The 19,783-nt window shown below is 38.0% G+C and overlaps 1 protein-coding gene across 1 annotated transcript; it reads left to right on the top strand.

Annotated features, from left to right (window-relative positions):
* The first annotated feature begins 477 nt into the window (after window positions 1-477).
* Window positions 478-19,152, top strand: LOC145589789 (autophagy-related protein 2-like). Its single transcript, XM_081646474.1, has 14 exons — window positions 478-979; window positions 6,565-7,598; window positions 7,744-7,889; window positions 8,590-8,765; window positions 8,855-12,028; window positions 12,117-12,229; window positions 13,190-13,397; window positions 14,598-14,711; window positions 14,913-15,020; window positions 15,136-15,268; window positions 16,870-17,072; window positions 18,001-18,197; window positions 18,284-18,509; window positions 18,791-19,152. Exons 1-13 carry the CDS (start codon window positions 776-778, stop codon window positions 18,354-18,356), a joined length of 5,883 nt encoding a protein of 1,960 aa, XP_081502600.1. The 5' UTR covers window positions 478-775; the 3' UTR covers window positions 18,357-18,509; window positions 18,791-19,152.
* Window positions 19,153-19,783: the final 631 nt, after the last annotated feature.

Raw genomic sequence — 19,783 nt, 5'->3', positions numbered from 1 at the left:
TAACTATATTAGCCTTCTAATGGTTAAAAAAAAAATATTAGCCTTCTAAAACTTATTCAATTACCTATTTACAATAAAATTATAAGAAGTATCAGGTTTTTAGTTACCTAAAAAGTTAAAAGTTATCCCAATCGATTAAAATTATTCTAACACTATTTGATGTACACTAATATTATTATAAATTGGATGTACAATTTTTTTTTTTTTTTTTGAATTATAGATACTCCGTATGATTAATTGTTTGCGGTCTGAACCACCGAATATCATATTGCAATTTGTTTTATAATTTTGCAAATTGCACCTTAGTTAAATTTCACACCGTACCACAATTTTAATTCCACAACACTTTGTAAAAACTCCATTATATCAACTCATACTCTCATAGTGATATAATTTAAGGTTATGTGTCAATTATTCTAAAAACGACCCAAATAAAAAAGTTGGTAAATTGTGTCAAATCGTCAATTATTTCGAAACAGAAGGAGTAGCAACAAGCCCCAACCGGTTGGTCCGGTTCCATTAAAAAAACAAAACAAATCCGGAGTAAATAAATCCTAAAAGCAGTACAATTACAACTTTATTCCAATTCTATCAAGAAATCGGGATTATTTAGTTTCCTTTACTTGTCATACCTTCTCTCTCATCATCATCATCATAGCAGTCGTCTCGTGGAGGCTGCGTCTTTAATGGAGAACAACATACCTTCCATAATCTCTCAATTTCAACACTAAAACCCCCAATTTCCAAAACCCTAATTACACAAATTTGGGGGAAGATGTTTTCATGGAATTTCGCTAAGTCGGCGGAGGCAATTCTGTCTCGTTACGCCATTAAAAGGTTGTGTAAGTTTTTGTTGAAGAAAAAGCTTGGTAAGTTTATTCATGGCGATATCGATCTTGATCAACTTGATGTTCAGCTTTCTGCTGGTTTGCTTCAGCTCACTGATCTCGCCCTTAATGTTGATTATCTCAATCAAAAGGTATTTTTTTAAAAAAAAATTACAGTTTTTGTGATTTTTAATGATTTTTTTCTATGTTTATGTTGATTTTCATTGTGTTCTTAGATGTTAGAACTGAATTAAATGCAGAATTCAGTTTGTTTTCTGGAGAATTGATTAAGCATGTGTATTGTTATTATTGGAGAGGCGTATTTATGTGATGTTTGGAATATGTAATTATGCTCAAAAAATTGAAATTGACTGTGTATTATTTACAAGTACATTAACTTTAGAGTAGTTATTTGATTAACAAGAGTGGTGGTGTCAACGTGGCAGTGTTGGCAGGGGAGGAGGATAGGATATTGATGGAGTGGCGATTATAGGATGTAATATTAGGCATCAATTCATGTGAAAGGATTATATATTTGGGATTCCTAAGGGAGATAGTGCAACTTGTGATTATGGCCCAAATTTGGTATTCAATCAATCAATCAATCAATCAATCAAAGCCTTAATCCCAAAAGTGGGGTCGGCTAACATGAACCAAATTTGATTATTCCGTGTAGTCATCAACATAAATCTTTCTCCTCCATCCCTTACGATCCAAAACTTCATCCTCACGTAAATCCATGCACTTCATATCCTTCCTCACTCCTTCCAACCAAGTCATCTTTGGTCTCCCTCTTCCTCGTTTAATCCCTCCATGGTCCCACTCTTCCACTCTTCGCACCGGTGCACCCTCGGGTCTCCGTCTTACATGTCCAAACCAACGCAGACGATTTTCCCTTAATTTATCTACAATGCCCGCCACACCTACTTTCTTGCGAATAACCTCATTTCTGATTCTATCTCTTAAAGTGTTTCCACACATCCACCTTAACATGCGCATTTCCGTAACCTCCATCTTTTTAATATGCTCTTTCTTAGAAGCCCAACATTCTGTACCATAGAGCAACACTGGTCTTATGGCAGTCCTGTAGAATTTTCCCTTCAACTTTAAGGGAATGCTGCGGTCGCATAACACTCCCGTGGCCGCTCTCCATTTAAGCCACCCTGACTTAATCCTGTGGGTCACGTCTTGATCAATGTCACCATTCTTCTGGATGATCGACCCTAGGTACTTAAAACATTCACTCATGGTCAAATCCTTTCCATCCAAACTCACCACTTCATTGCTTGTCCCCCTCTGAGTGCCAAAACGACATACCAAATATTCAGTCTTACTCCGACTTAGCTTAAACCCTCTAGATTCCAACCTTTGCCTCCATTGCTCCAACTTGACATTAACCCCATCCTTAGTCTCATCCACCAAAACGATATCATCTGCGAACAGCATACACCATGGAACCTCATCTTGAATTGGTCTAGTTAATTCATCTAGAACCGTTGCAAAAAGAAAAGGGCTTAATGCAGACCCTTGATGCAATCCGATTGTAATAGGGAAATCTTTTGTCAACCCTCCGCATGTCCTCACATTTGTTGACACATCCCGATACATATCCTTAACTAGGTCTACATACCTTCGTGGGATACCTTTCTTCAACATTGCCCACCAAAGTATCTCTCTTGGCACCTTGTCATATGCCTTCTCTAAATCAATAAAGACCATATGAAGATCTTTCTTCTTTACCCTATAAAACTCCATCATTTGTCTTATCAAATGGATTGCCTCCATAGTAGATCTCCCAGGCATAAAACCAAATTGGTTATCTGAAATGCTTGTGCATGCCCTCAACCTTTGTTCAATCACCCTTTCCCACAACTTCATAGTATGGCTCATAAGCTTAATTCCTCGATAGTTAGAACAATCTTGAGCGTCTCCTTTGTTTTTATAAACCGGGACCAAGGTGCTCTTCCTCCAATCTTGTGGGATCCTTGTAGCCGTCCATATCTTGTTGAAAAGGTTTGTTAACCAATCAATACCAATCTTACCCAAACACCTCCACACCTCTATCGGTACCCCATCAGGGCCAACCGCCTTCTTAGGTTTCATCTTCCTCAGTGCAATCTCCACCTCTACTCTCCTAATCCTTCGCACATACTCCATGTTGATTTCTTCATCACTCATAGAGGTATCTCCTATCACAACTCCATTACTTCCATTAAATAATTCATCGAAGTACCCCTTCCACCTGTCCTTGATGCCCTCCTCTTGCACTAGGACCATTTGGTTCTTATCTTTGACACACTTCACCATGCCAATATCCTTCCTTGCCTCTTGTCTTCTCTTTGCCATCTTATAAATGATCCTTTCTCCCTCCTTGGAATCAAGCTTTTCATAAACCTCCTGATATGCCTTTTCTTTTGCTTGGCGAACAGCTGCCTTTGCCTTACTCTTAGCCTCCTTATACGCTGCAAAGGTTTCATCACTCCTACATTTTCCTAAGGCTTGATAGCATTCCCTTTTTTGCTTAATTACTGCTTTCACCTCTTCATTCCACCACGAAGTATCTCTCTGTACCGAAGTTCTTCCCCTTACTTCCCCTAAGACCTCTTTGGCCACTCTTAGGAAACAGTTCTTCATTCGTAACCAAGTCTTGTCCGGATCCACCTCTCCATCCCAATCCGCTTCTTCAATTACCTTTTCTGTAAAAACCTTAGCTTTTGCATCCCTTAGGGTCCACCATCTTATCCTTGGTTCTTCTTGTCTAACTTTTTTCTTCGCCTTCTCTTTCAGACGAATAGTCATTACCAATAGCCGGTGTTGGGTGACCACACTCTCCCCTGGGATAACCTTACAGTTTATGCAACTTTGTCTATCTATGCTCCTTGTGAGCAGGAAGTCTATTTGAGTTGCATTTGCTCCATTCCGAAAAGTTATCAAGTGTGAATCCCTCTTCTTAAACCAAGTATTAGCCAAAATTAAATCATATGATTGGGCAAAATCCATAATAGCTTCACCACCGGCGTCCCTCTGCCCATACCCAAAGCCTCCATGGACACTCTCATAGCCATCTCGGCTCGCCCCAACGTGCCCATTTAGATCCCCTCCAATATATAACTTCTCTGAGTGGTGGACACCCTGCACCACCTCGTCTAGGTCCTCCCAAAATTGTCGTTTCTCTTCTGCATCTAAACCCACTTGGGGAGCATAAGCACTGATAACATTCACAATCTCCTTGCCACATAGCAACTTCAGCCTTATCAACCTATCGTTCTTCCGATAGACCTCGATCACCTCTTTTGCCAACCTCTCATCGAGAACCACACCAACTCCGTTCCTAGCTCCACCATTCCTTGTTCTGTGGCTCGTTTCTTGCCCAACATACCATACCTTATACCCCAAAACCAAGCCTCGAGCTCCTTCTCCTGTCCATCTTGTCTCTTGGAGGCACATGATGTTCACGCGTCGTCTTTTCATTACTTCTACCAATTCTGCTGATTTTCCCGTAAGAGACCCCACATTCCAAGAACCAATCCGCAAACTAAATTCTTTTCTCCCACGCTCCCTCCTGATCCCAACTCCAAGCCCTTGATTATTTGACACCACAATTGGGCAATATGGCGCGTCGCTTCTGGGCGACGACCTAGCAACCCTTACATACTTATCACTGCACCCGGGTCTGGGAAGTGCAGCGCGTCGCTCAGTAGGGAACGCCCCAATGGCACGCCCTTGCTCATTTGACACCACACTCGGGCAATGTGGCGCGTCGCTTCTGGGCGACGACCTAGCAACCCTTGCATACTTATCACTACACCCGGGTCTAGGAAGTGCAGCGCGTCGCTGAGTAGGGAACGCCCCCACGAAAATATCTGTTTGGCTCATGTCATGGGATGTGACGAAGTTTTATACTGGCTGTCACTGGCCTACCGTAACCCTCCTCCTTTATCCAGGCTTGGGACTGGCAGCGGGAAACCCACTGGCGGAGTTCCAAATTTGGTATTACTATTGTCAAATTTCTATAATTCGACTATTAAGTAGCATCATCGTGAATCCTAAATCTCGGGGGCTTGGGACAATATGATTAGTAATTCCACATAGAGGTCTCTGATCCTTGTTTTTCTTTCCATTTGGAATTTTGGCACTATTCATCAACTTAGAAACCCTTCTAAACTACTCTCAATATATAAAACATAAGATGGTCATGTTGGGTCTTATTTGATTCATCTCAATGAGTAGTTTATTAATGTTCAATTGTCATAAGTTTTTACTTTTTGTTACCAATATGCAACTATAGATGTTTATAGTCAAAGTAATGCGTTGACAAAGTGCACAAAGTGGAAAGAATAGTTAGGATCGGAGGGAATAATACCTTATGACTTATTTTATCAAAACTATAAATAATGGAAATATCATTAATTTCTATGACTAAGATAATTGTTTAAGTAACGCAGTATATTCCAGCACCACTATCTAGACATCTCTAGCATTGATCCCAACTCCTCCAATCTTCCACGACCATCAGATTCCCCACAATGCATGCACCGTATCCAAGTCCTTTTTTCCTCCGTCAAGATGGCATCACCACCACCTTAAACCTATTTTTGCTTTCTATACCTCTTATGCCTCTATTCACCATTAGTGCCACCACCACTCCCTTTGCACTCTGTCTCCCTCTCCTGCCCCTCCCTCCTCATTAAGAAAGAGTATATTTGTTTCCAATGATCTAGTACAAAAATTTGTGAAATATTTGAACCGAGTCTTAGGTAAACTAAAGGGGCTTTTAGTTTACTTACAAGAATAGAAAAAGAGGGGGGAAAAACGAAGAAAGGGTACTTTTTTTGTCATTAAGTTAAATTAGGGAATTAATAAGATTAGTTCATGATCAAAAACTTGATCTAACGTAGTATTGTTAATAAGTCATTAACGATTGACCTAAGCAAAATTCTGACCTCCAAAGCTGGCCACTGTTGCCAACATCCACTAATATGACCTGTCATCGCAAATGTGGCAACACTAACCATAGTGATCGGGCAATTGAAGAGATAGAGGAAATGGAGGAAGACACTATGTGAGGGTGGTGTTAGTTTAGAGCAATGTCAACAGTGATGAAAGGTGATATGCTTGAAATAGGTAAAAGGGGAATGAGGTCTGGATCAGTGGGACAACTTAAAAACAGTAAAAAGCCACCTTATTGGTGGTGATGATAGTATAACAATGACGGCAGCAATGGGGAGAGGAGAAATGTTAGGATTAGGGGAAGGGGACTGTGGTTTGGATTTGTTGGCCACCTTATTGATGAATTTAATAGATTAGTGTTTTAAAAACATAAGTACTTTTAAGGAAGCTGTTTAAATTTCTTAAGTAGCTTTTCTCATAGATTGGCTTATAATAGATCGTTCTCCATGATTGCTCTTTTTAATTACTTGCAAAACACCTTTTTGGCACGTTATTTGAGGAAGTGATTAGACGAAGTAAACGGACGAATTAAACTATGAAATTTAAAACGTAGTAACTTATCACTTTCTTCTTATCGGTGGTAAAATTGTCAATTAATTTGCCCGTTTACCTGGTGTAATATCTCCCTTAAAGTGCATGCCGAAGTGCCGTGTTGCAAGTAAATAAAAACAGAGGAAGTACTTAATATGTCTTGATTGCACATTTTACTCATCTTTTATAGCCATCATCTTTTTGTTTTTGTGGGTAATGTGTTTTGTGATAACTAAAGTTTCTTGTTTCATTTCAGTTGGGGAAAATATCAGTATTTAGGGTGAAAGAAGGATCAATCCGTTCATTATTAATAAAAATGCCTTGGAATGGTGAAGGTTGTGAAGTTGAAGTGGATGAGCTTGAGCTTGTGCTTTTTCCATTTGACGGTGGCAATTCACAAGAGGTAGTTGGAACTCATGATTCAAATGAAAATTATCATGTGAATAATGACATGGGAACAGTTGAACATGATATGGTCTACAAGTCTGCAGCTGCTTCTGTCAATGTTCATGAAGGCGTTAAGACAGTCGCTAAGATGGTGAAGTGGTTGTTGACGAGCTTCTGTATCAGAATAAAAAGTGTGATTGTTGCATTTGATGCTGAAGTAGGAAGGGATAAAGAAGAAGGGTCTCATGATGCTTTGGTGTTTCGAGTTGCAGAAATTGAATGTGGAACTTGTATTTCTGAAGACAAGAGTTTAATTGATGGTTCAAATTCTGAAGACTTTCTGGGTATAAGCCATCTGACAAATTTTCTTAAATTTCAAGGAGCTACAGTTGAGCTTCTTCAGATTTATAGTGGATACAATCAAACACATCTTGCTTCGAAACCTCTGTTGACTGGGGAAAGAGGTGGTTTTTGTGGTTCTATGAAGCTGTCTATTCCTTGGAAGAATGGTTCTTTGGATACCTGCAAAGTTGATGCAGAAGTAAATGTGGACACCGTAATTGTGAAATTGCAACCCAGCACCCTAAAGTGGATACAAGCTACCTGGGATTTGCTTGAGAAATATGAGAATAACAAGGTTGATGATGTCAATCACATGTCTGTCGACACTGTTGTCTCTGACTCAACATCTCAGTGCAGTCCATCAGCTTTTCCTTCTTCAGTGCTGTCTGACAAGTACCTTACTCCAGAATTTGATAGTTCTCTTAAATTAAATTTGTCTTCAAGGGAAGAAATGGTTACAGATGTTCTTCTTAAGGAGTCATGTTTCATATCAGATTGGGTGCCCTTTTATAATGGAAACTATGACAATCCAGGAATTGAAGAGGCAAATCTAGGAGCCAGGTTCTCTTTCTTAATATGCTGATAACCTTTTTAATACGTTCATATAATAGGAATATATATATATATATATATTGAGGATTTATTTTTTAAAGTACAGTCTTTATTTACTTGATTCTCAATCAAGTTGTCCTTTTGCTGTCTGCAGTGTAGATCAGTTTTTCGAATGTTTGGATGAGTTGAGGAGTTCCCAATTCATGGGCAGTAGTGGAATGTGGAACTGGACATGCTCTGTTTTTAGCGCAATAACTGCTGCATCAAATCTTGCTTCTGGATCTTTGAACGTTGGTGCTGGTAAGCTTGTTATCTCAGTCTTCTTGTTAGTTGTTTGCTTTGCTGTACTTTGCATCTTTAAGATCTCGTGTCGTTATCACTTTTGTGTTTTATTAATGATTTTTAACTAAGAACATTGGCACTGAATGAGTAACTAAAGGACTAATCTGGAAGCTCTCCAAAGAATTTCAATGGAGCAAAAAAAATAAAGCATAACAGATTGTTCTTCCAATGTTTGAAAGAGAAACCCTGAAGGAACTATAGAAAATTTTTGTGTTACTAGCAGTTGTGCATTGTAGAAAGGAGTTGTTAATTAGTGATGAAGTCGTGATCTTTTTGTAAGTCTAATATCTAGCATTTGATTTTTCAAAATAATTGTTAGATGAGTTGAAGGATCTTGCATATGAAAGAACTAGAATATCTTTTTTTCTTAACTATTGATTTTGAATGAAATTTTATTTGAAGGGCTTTTGTGCTAATATGTTGTACACTAATAGTATAATTTTCATCCATTGCTCTGAGAAATATTGTTCTTGATCTTATGGTCACTAAAAGCTTCTGATATCACTTCCTATGGTCTCTCTGAGATTCTGATTACGTTCTCTGCTTGTATCTTGAACCCTTACTGTGATTTGGAAGAGGTTCTTTTCACTAGTGTTATGCTTGGAAATTAGCATTCTATAGTGCAGTAATATATTTTTTTTCTCTATTCTTTGTGCAGAGCAGCAGCATGTGCAAACAAATCTCAAGATTAATCTTGTTGGGCTTTCAACAATATTAGCCTTTTCTGATGAAGACCAGTCGACTCAGCGAAGGCCAGCTGATGAGCAAGGTGGTATTGATTTTGATGCTCACCATCTGTGTTTAAATTTGCAAGATATTCTCATAGATGTCCAGGTAAATTTGTGTGCTTGAAGTCATAGTCTATCTTGTTTGTGCTTCCAAGTTATATTCACTAAACTTTTAACATTTGGTAAATCAAACAGGTGTATCTTCAGGAGTGGAAATTGGAAACAACTGTCAAGCGCATTGTCTTAGATGAACACTTCAGTCAAAAGGAATCTGCAGATTTCAGTTTGTACGGTGAAGAGAAGGGTTTGAGTGATCAGACTCTAATGATCCGAGCTTTGCAAGATAAGGTTCTCGGTGTTCTGCCTTCAAATTGTTTGTTTTCTGAACCATTGAGTATGGTATTTTCTGATGCAACTAAGCTTGGGAATGCTCCATCTAGCTTATCGAGTACACAAAACTGTGCTTGTGGCAACAATACAGTGAAGGCTACCTTGTTTGAAACTTCTGGTGCTAGTCAGTGTCTTTTAGCGGTGAGTTCGAGATCCTTTGATGGTCAGTCAACTACGAAAATTTCGTTTTCGTTAAAGCTTCCACCTTTCATATTGTGGTTGAACTTTGATGTGGTAAACATGGTCCTGGAATTTTCAAAGGCACTTGTTAATTCTGCAATAAAGGAAGAACCAGAGGCTGTTTTTTCATCTGGAGCCTTTGAAGAGAAGCATAAATCTTCTATTCATTCTGATGTCACATCTACATCCTTTAAAGGAAGCTTGGCAGGGGGCATATTTCTTACTCATGCTAAGATAATTTTATGCTTCCCTTTTATGAATGGTAGAGGTTTGAAAAGCTATGTAAGCTGTGACCAATTTATTGCTCTTGATTTCTCTTCTCCATCAAATTCCAAGAAATTGAAGGCTGAAGGGTCTACTTTTTTTCGAGAGGATACACCTTGGAAGAAATATACTCCATCACCTTCTCACTCAGTGCAGTTAAATGTTGTTAATCTTGATGTTTACCATATCGTTAGTGCTGTGGATGATGATGCTGGTAAGGCCACTGAGTTGGAGAGTCAGAAACTTTGCTCTCATCTAATTCTAGCCCTTGGGAATGGAACTCATTGGGTTAGTTTGATCAGTATGCTTTGGCACAAAGATGCAGTCACTGGTCCTTGGATTACAAAGATTGCGAAGGTTTTAGCAACATCTGATGGGTCAGCTGGTAAAATGTCATCTGCGACAAGTGATTATGAGTTTACTTCTGTATCAACTAGGGACAAAAAAGGGGATCTATCTTCCCAAAAACAAAAAGAGCTGATATTGAGCTCCAAATTCTTTCTGCATATTAGTGTACCTGTCATGGTGGTTACTCTTCGCAGGTCTCAGTATTTATGCTTTTTTGACCTTTTGAGTCAGGCCATGGATGCGTTAACCAGTGCAGGTAGTGACACAGCTTATGAAAATAGAGGAACAAGTTTAAACCAGTCATCTGTACTCCTGGAATGCGGTCTGGCAAAAATTCATATTGAACTTGACCAAGGAGACTGCCTTAAAAGCTCACTACAGAGAGAACTTCCAGGTTCATGGCACAGGTTAAGACTGGAAATCCAGAATCTGCAATTGCTTTCTGTTTCTGATGTTGGAGCTATCGGTGGTGCTAGTTTTCTTTGGGTATCTCATCGTGAAGGAAAGTTGTGGGGTTCTATCACTTCATTGGCTGATCAGGATGTTCTTCTGATATCTTGTAGCGATAGTTCAAATGGACGTGGTGATGGAGAAGGTTCAAATGTTTTGTCCTACAGCCATGCTGGCTTTGATATTGTTCACATGTCTGACCCAGAGAGTCTCCATAATCATATGTCAATTCGTTTGAAATGTGGGACCATTGTTGCACCAGGAGGCCGCTTAGATTGGCTTGATAAGATACTTTCGTTCTTTAGCTTGCCATCTCCTGTAACAGGCGAAAATGTTAAATCTGATCAGCATAAGGGTGATTCTCAGAGGCTTTTCTTCGTTCTAAAATTCATCGATGTTGCATTGAGCTATGAGCCATACTTATGCGAGTTAGAAGTGAGTGGAGAATGTCTCAATTCTAAATCTCGTATATCTGTTAACCTTGATGATGACTCATGTGAGCCATATATTGCTTGTCTGCTGGCTGCATCATCTTTTACACTTTCCTGTACAATGGTAGCTGGTAATCTAGTAAACGACTACAGTATCCGGTTTCAAGATGTGGGTCTTCTAGTTCATGTTGCAACAAAGCAGGAAAGGCTTGTGGGTGAGTACGGTGTTAAATACTTGCATAAACTTGGCTATGTCAAGGTTGCTCGGGAGGCTCTGGTTGACGCTATTTTAAGGATCAACTGTGAAAATGACGTTAAATGGGAACTAAATTGTTCCGAATCTCATGTGGTCATCAGTACTTGTCATGATACAACACTTGGTTTAATACGCCTGGCTTCCCAACTCCAGCAGCTCTATGCCCCAGACATGGAGGAGTCTCTTGTCCACTTGCAAAACAGGTGGAATTCTCTAAAACAGGTTCAAGGAGAGGATGTTTGTGAAGGAGTATCAGAAACCAGCAGCAATTCTTCTCCAAGGAAACTGAAGGTACAGCAACTTGGTCCAGATTCAAAGTTTGATTCTGGGTTGGTTGGCTTAATGGGTGAAATATCTGAAGATGCCTTTCTTTTCAGTGGAAAATCCATGAGCCCATCTGATTTGTCAGAACTTAATACAGTTGAGGGAAATGATAATGATCTATTTCTTGAGGGGCATAGCTTCACCTATCCATGTCATGGAGTTTCTATGGAAGATGGTCATTCGTCAATTCTACAGAAGACGGAGATCATGGAAGGCTATTGCCTATCAGATTTAAGATCTTTATCAGAACTAACCATTAACAGCCATTTTCCTGAAGTTGATTACCAATCTAATACAGAGAGTAGGGGAAATGTGGATGTCCAAAGAGGAAAATGTGGATGGTATGGTAGTACATCCTTGAGTATTTTGGAAAATTATGTACCTGATCAAACTGGTCAATCTCACTCAAAACAGCTTCTGGAAGGCAAGCAAAATCATGAGGAAGGTAACGTTTGCCAAAGATTCAAAGGACGTTTACTATTGGATAATGTGGACATTAAATGGCGGATGTATGCTGGTTCTGACTGGCATGACTTGGAGGAAACTGTTTGGCATTCTGCTGATATCTGTGGAAGGGATGAAGCTATATGTTTAGAGCTTTCACTATCAAACATGAATGTCCATTATGACGTCTTTCCAGATGGGGACTTGTGTGCTTCAAAACTATGTCTTTCTATCCAAGATCTTCACATATATGACAAAAGCAGAAATGCTCCTTGGAAACTGGTATGGCCTTTGGGCACCTTTTCAGGTTTCTGTTTTGCTGTTTTTTCTGTAGAGCATTCTTAGTTACATATTTTTCCTCATCTACAAGGTGCTTGGATATTATCATTCTAAGGACCGGCCTAGGCAATCTTTCTCAAAGGCATTCAAACTCGACTTGGAAGCTGTCAGGCCAGATCCCACGACTCCTCTCGAGGAGTATCGGTATGCAATTTTATTTTATTTTTATTTTATTTTTTTTGGTCAATGGGACTTCTCTGTTGCTATTAGTAGAGACACTTTCCATCTAATGATACCTTCCTTTGTTTTCTGAATGGAGCAACCAAGCAAGTGACTTTATATATTTTTTTGTTAAGAAAGTTGGAAATAAATGGTGGGACAATGTCCTTGAAAATCCATAAGGGAAAGGGTTCTTTTAGCAAAATTGGATTTTCTGACTGTGGATACTTTGCTGCTGGTCTTGGTTGTGTGTTATTGGTTGTGTTGAGATTGGCATGATGAAAGGATGGTCATAGAATATTTTATGCTTTGCAGGTCTAGTTAACAGTCATCCTCTCCCAAAACAAGTCTTTTAGGTCATGCATATGTATTACAAATTTATTTAACATTCAGAAATTATGTTGCTTTGGTATTTTAAATAAACATATCATGGTGCATTGATACTTAAGGTGACAAATAATGAGGTGCTAGCTGAGAGGTCACTAGGTCAGATAATCTAAAATGGAGGAAATAATGTCATGATTAGGCAGAAGCTAAAGTTATTAGGTATTTTTTGAATGCTTTCAGTGCAGTTGCTGTACTAGGTAGCTAAGTATTTTGCCGCTTCGGCCAAATTTTAGTCAAAGTCATGAGCATGACTGTGGTCTGAAAAGTCAATATGTTTATGCTGTAAAGATTTGTTACTTCTATTTTATAACTTCTCTTTTTTATTTTTAGTTATTGACCTGCATATCATTAGATCCCATTAATGTTTATATTTTGGGAGGTCAATTTGTATTCATGCTAGTTGTCCACTTTTAGGTCTGTAACCTGTTCTGATCTGTCTGTCAGGTCATTGTCCGGATTGCTTATGTAAATTGGATCTCACTGCAGACAGTTCTTACCCCCCCCCCCCCCCCCTTTTTAATGATTGCAATGACTCTTAACAAATAGTTGGATTTGCAGGTTACGCATAGCTGTCCTTCCAATATTATTGCATCTTCATCAGAGCCAGCTTGATTTTCTTATTTCCTTCTTTGGGGGCAAGTATTCATCAGACGATTCCTCAAATGGTGACGCACAATGTTCAGGCTCATCAGATGTTATTACAGCAGAAGATAGTAAGTCGAAAGCTCTTAGCCTTGTGGATGAAGCATTGCTTCCCTACTTTCAGGCAAGTATTTAGCACATGTGTGTGTATTTTTTTTTTTTTTTTTTTATATTCAAATATCTAATTGCCCACCTGGACTATATAGATACTAGCTCTATGGTTATATACTCACTTGTCTCCTGTTGAGAAATCTGTAGGGAGTTTGTGAAGAAGAATAATAGGAAACCAAATGTCTCACAATTTTATCCTAGGTCAGCTAGTCTTAAAGTTGGGAGTGGCTAGAAAGCTTGTAGTGAATTTTTTTATAGCTTTTGAAGCCTAGGTTGTTTTGTGTTGGAATTGAATGTTGAATCTGAACATGTAGTAAATTACCCCCTCTGTGAAGGCTTGGCTTTGTTTCGAACAATCCTCTACCTTGCGGCCTTTCTTAGGCCTGGGAGGAACCCAGATTGCTTTACAGATTCCCCACCTCAAACCTAGGTATTAATCTGCCTGTCAAGTCTTATCTTTGGGAGATTATTTGTTTTAAAGTTGCTCATTTACTGTCCTCCCCTCCAAATAAAAAAATAAAATAAAATAAATGAATGCAAGATACTGAACTGCTGAAGGAATACAAGTGTTAGGACTTAGGACTGACTTGTCATATATAAGTCTGAATCTGATGTTCATAAGAAAGAATTGCTGATAATTTTACTACGAAAATGAAAGAAGTATGTAGAAGGAGTTGTCATGTGCCTTTTAAGATTTTAATCACATGTATCTGGTCAAAAGTGTGATGTGGAACATGTGTTGGATTTTGTTGTGGCTTACACAAGCTATATCTTGCTTATTAAGAACAAATCTAGATTCTCCGAAGTGCATAGTGTAGGAGTCACAGGTGAGAAATAATAACTCTTGTCCAAAATAATTGGTCACATATCTGCTCAAAACTAATAGGGCTCTCTTAAATTTAGTAAGTTAAATTTGAAATTTTCCCTATTACCCTTTAACAATACTCCTAACACAATTTAAGGACTTGGGGAATAGTTGAATTGTGCTACATTGTTTTACATGCTGGAATACTCAGAAAAGTTAATTCTTATAAGTGTGCAAATTGTTCACCGTGGTAAGCCATATGATTAACTTAAAATAAAGTGTAATTTCAGTTACAAGAGGGTTTAAAATAACAAGTACTCAATTGTTCACCATGGTAAGCCATATGTTGTCTTTATTCTAATGTGGATGTTTAGACTGGGGAGATTAATGCCAATAATGTTCCTGCAGAAATTTGACATCCGGCCTATTATTCTTCGAGTTGACTACTGTCCTAATCGTGTTGACCTTGCGGCGTTAAGTGGAGGGAAGTATGTGGAGCTTGTAAATCTTGTTCCTTGGAAGGTAATATATTCCCATGTTAATTTTATTGCACCAAATCTTGAAAATCAGTGAACATGTTAGTATGAAAATTGTGTTTCCCCTAGTACTATATTGATTTTTTGAAATTCTAATTCATTCAGTTTTTAATCTGACCCACTCTATGTCGCTCAATAGCTATGTAATGATTGTGAAATAACCTGTCCTTACTCATTATCTATGCAGGGGGTTGAGCTTCATCTCAAGCATGTTCAAGCTGCTGGTATTTATGGATGGGGCAATGTATGTGAAACTACTCTTGGTGAATGGCTGGAAGATATTTCGCAAAATCAGGTTTTGCTAATTTGGTTTAATTTACATGTGAATTGTAGCTGTAATTCTAAACTTATTGATTTGTATCACTGTGTCTCCAGTGTAAATTAATGAAGTCATTGTTCTGAAAATGTAGATCCATAAACTTTTGCGAGGACTTCCTGCCATTCGATCTTTTGTTGCTGTGGGCTCTGGTGCCGCGAAGTTGGTTTCTCTTCCAGTGAAGAATTATAGGAGGGATCATAGATTAGTGAAGGGTTTACAAAGAGGTAGCTTTTTAACTTGTCTTATCCACTTGCTATCAGTTTGATTATATGTTATGGATTATATAAACTGAGATCTGTTGGCTGCTTTCCTATTGGTTTTTATGTTGTTATTCTTCATAATTCTCTAACTCTACTGCCAAGAAATTCCTTACATTTTTAATGAAAATCAAAATTTGTTTACTGAAATTTGGATAAGATTTTTGGTTCAGTGGAAGAACATTAAAGTGTGCCTACTAAACTAGATGTCAGCTGTATCTCTTTTTGATATAATTCCAGCTATGGTGTTGTAGAGCAATGTGCATTTCTTCCTTGCTTTGTTATGTTTCCCCAAAGCTGATATTTAGCTCCCTAGTAGATTCCTTGAATGTTAATTATTAATCTTGTTTTCCTTTAGTATTTTGCTCGCTGAGGGATTTAATTCATTGTCTTGGAACTGATGAGATTGGAAGAAGAACCTTTTTTTTTTTTTTTTTTTTTTTGTATATTTTACTGGAAATTTTCTGTATGAAAAATACAGAATCTCTAGGATGAGATCTATGTGATGAGTTGAAAATATTACAAAAGTGGTATGGAAAAAGTAAAATTGTAAGGCCTTGTTGTACTGGAGTAACAGGTCAATTTGGGTTTTTAGAATAAATCAAATTCATACAGAGTGATTTTTAACAAATGTGAATAATTTAATACCAGTGAGCCACCCCCATAAACTTCCCAGGTAAGGGTTCCTTCTTACCTGTTGGAGGGTTGGTTTCCTTTGAAATATCTACCCCGTCTATTATTCAAAAGCATACTTGCTCTTTTATCGCTATCATTACCGTTACTGCAATACTGCTTCCTGCCATCCAAAATCCATTCCCCTTCCACCTTTTCCTTGCCTCCTTCCCCTCCCTTTCTCTCCTTTATCCTGGTTGCCTCTCAATAGTCTCAACCTCCTGTGACCACTTTCCATATTCACAACCACTTCTATATGTCTTTTTCATCCTGTCCTCCCTTGTATTCCATCACGGTAACAACCATCACCTTTGAATTACTAGTTATGTCTGTAATTGAGGCCACCAGTGATTAGTTTTCAATTATATACCCCTTCAAAAATTATGAAGTTAATAATAAAAAAAACAAAAATCTAGTGAAAGACTAGGATTGTAAACCCCATTTGAAAATTATATACTCCATTGGTTTGTTTATTTTACTTTGCCTTATATTGTTGCTTGCATTGTGTCCACAGTTGAAAGACTAGGATTGTAAACCCCATTTGATAATTTAATAGCAACCTTGGTGATGGTCCATTGGTCATGATAACCAAGAGGGGAAGGTGGTTTTTATGGTTCATGAAAGAGGACTGTGGCCATGGTGGTTTTGGTTAAAGAGAGAAAGGGGTTGAAGACTCAACTCAAAGCTTATTGCCTTAAATCTATTAAGGAAAATGAGGACACACACACTTGCACGCACACACACACACACAGACACTGTCACTGTCATATTCTTCCTTCAAGTCCAAGCAGAATCTCACACTTGATTCCTTCCTTTGCTGAATTAAACGGTCCCTAATGCTGCTTACCCTTAGCTAAATATGAACTGATGAACTATCTTGCTTGGATTTTTTTCAGGGACTGTGGCATTTCTTAGGAGTATCTCAGTTGAAGCTCTTGGTCTTGGTGTGCATTTGGCAGCAGGGGCTCATGAGATTCTGCTTCATGCAGAATGCATTGTTACACGCATTCAGCCGTCATTGCCCCATCCTGTCAGAAGAAAAGTCAAGAAAAAGCGTGGCTCTGATCAGCCAGAAGATGCTCAACATGGACTTCGACGGGTCAGCATTTGCATACCTTGCTTTAAAACAGTTGTTTAATTTAATTGTTTTATAATGTTGAGTCAACAATTACAGTATTTCTGTTTTTTGACTTTTTACAAGCAAGGAAGCTGCTTATCCTGGAAATCTTCTTTTAGAATTTTTTTATTTTTTTTATCTTCCATACCTTTTGCTTTCCACTTTGAACAAAGCTGTTAGATATCTCATTTTGAATGGGCATTGCATTTCTAGCCAAAAGGTTTATTAGATGCAGCCTCATCATCATTGCAGGGGCAAGGCTGTGTACATCCCTTAACCCCTCCTTGCCACGGGAGGACTAGCTTTAGTGTTGTGTTGATGTTGATATTACTTTTTGTCCTAGCGAATCCATAATTTCTTCTAAATATTAGTGGAGGGCATCATTGCAGGGTTATCTTGCTGTTAGTTATATTTTACTTCCTCTGTTTTTTATTTTACTTGCAACACTTTGACTTTAGCTCTCAACATGTATTCTACTTTGACTAGCTTTGGACGATTTATAGTTGAGGTAACAAGATTAATTATCTTGTGTATCATTTAAGGTTATATGCAAAAATTGGCCTGCTCTGACTGAGATTTTAGGATCTGTGTTAGTTTTTCGTGTGCTTCGTAGTTCAAAATAATGAGCTATGTTCAACTTTGAGTCTTTGAATACAGCTATAAAGTTCCAATGATGCTCTTTTTGGCTTTAATCCTTGTCCTTCAATTTCAATAAGATTATACCTGCTAGATCCCTGATTAAAAAGGCAATTGCAAGTGATATATGAAAATTACGGGTTTATAGTGGAATTACGTGTATAAGTAGCATTGTCACTCTTCTTTCAGCTGTTAGCTCTATAAATAAGGAAACAGTTGACTGTTTAGAGATCCAATGCTTTTAGTAATTGGTTGATGCTTGTGATTGCAACAGGCTTATGAGAGTCTTAGTGATGGTCTGGGAAAGACTGCCTCTGCACTGATTCATACTCCCATGAAAGCGTATCAGCGCGGTGGTGGTGCTAGTTCTGCTATTGTGAGTGCAGTCAGGGGAGCTCCAGTTGCAGCCATAGCTCCTGCATCTGCTGCTGCACAAGCTCTGCACTGTGCTCTTCTTGGTGTCAGAAATAGGTCTACTTGAAATCTATTATTCTTCATTTTTCATTGGCCATCGTTGACAAATCTTAAATACTCATCCATGCTTGATGTATTTGCAGCCTTGATCTTGAACATAAGGAGGAATCTCTGAACAAGTACTTAGGCCCGTCTCGCTCCTGGGAACAAAGTTGAACTAGCTAACACAATCTACCAAGTTAGTGATGAACTCTTTGGGTTACTGCCAGTCATTCTCGATGAGCTTTGATGTCTTCTCAAAAATTTGCAGCATTAGTTGTGCAGAGTCAACAATGGCTTTGTTGGATTCTGATGCACTTTCGATTTAAAGTGAGTTTTTTTAAATATTTAAATTCAGTTCATTATTTCTTAATTTTATGCCATTTGTATCCACGTTGGCTCAGGATTATGTTTAAAATTTTAGCTGCTTTCTTAAATTTGGTGTTAAGCATGATTCTAATGTGTGATTAAGATTTCCACTTCATATATGTCTTGTGTAATTCATGTTGGCTAGTGTACTGAAACCTCTAGGCTCTAACTTTGCACATCATGAAATCTGTGTTTCAACACCCATGAACCAAAATTCTCAAATTGCAATGCTTTTACTTCAGGTGTAGACTTGGCTTGTGACAAACGGTCTTCACCATTGGATCGGAATGGCTGAAGACTAAAGAGTAGTTCCTGTGCAAATTGTAAATAGTCATTTGTTGGTGATTAAATTCTTAGAAGCACATAGCCTTGTATAGTTCTTAGAGATGTGCTCTTCCATTCCTTATTCTTTAGAAGCTGCATTCTTTATGTTTGAATGTGGTTTCAATTTGATGTACATAGTTTGTTATATATATATATAGATAGATATAGATATAAGTATATTTTTGACAGGGATTTGGGATTCTGATAGGTCGATTGGGCTACCTTTGGTTTGTGTTGTGTAATTAAATTTTGTTAGACTTTAAGCTAGTGATTGACTGTATTGATTTTGTGCAGGGTTAAAGGTTTAAAGTGCTATTGTGATCCCAACATACACAAAACCTTTGGTGTTTTTTTTTTTTTTTTTTTTTGACAAGAATTACAAAACAAACAAAATTCAAAGGAAAATATAAAAGCTGACGATGTCTCACTGTCGGTGGTGTTTTGTACTCCCTATGTTTTTAAATACTTGCTCCATTTATCTATGCGCCGAGTTTTAGGAGAAATTAGATAAAGTAATAAAATATGGAGGTAGAGAGTTGGTAGAAGAATAAAAAATTATAGAAAGCAAAAGTAGTGGAGAGAATCGGAGGAGAGAGAATATATGTTGGGACCACTAGGTGAGAGAAATTGATTAAATATTATAAAACTTTCTAAATAAGGAAATGGAGCAAGTATTTAAAAACGGCTGCAAATAGAAAGTGGAGCAAGTATTTAAAAACGGAAGGAGTATTTTTCTAAAATACACTAAATGTGAAAAACGTGATTGTAATTTTTGTTACAGATTTTGGATAAAGAATACAAAGTATATAGGCAGGAGAGGTTAAATAGGAAAGAATGGATTTTCTTTTTCTTTTAAACAATTTTGACCCTTATCGTATATGCATGGCAGCGAGTGAATTACACATACTTCC

This window comes from Chenopodium album, chromosome 17, assembly GCF_948465745.1.
Source record: "Chenopodium album chromosome 17, dcCheAlbu1.1, whole genome shotgun sequence".
In the NCBI taxonomy this organism is placed as follows: Eukaryota; Viridiplantae; Streptophyta; class Magnoliopsida; order Caryophyllales; family Amaranthaceae; genus Chenopodium; species Chenopodium album.
This window is presented reverse-complemented; position numbering and strand designations above follow the sequence as displayed.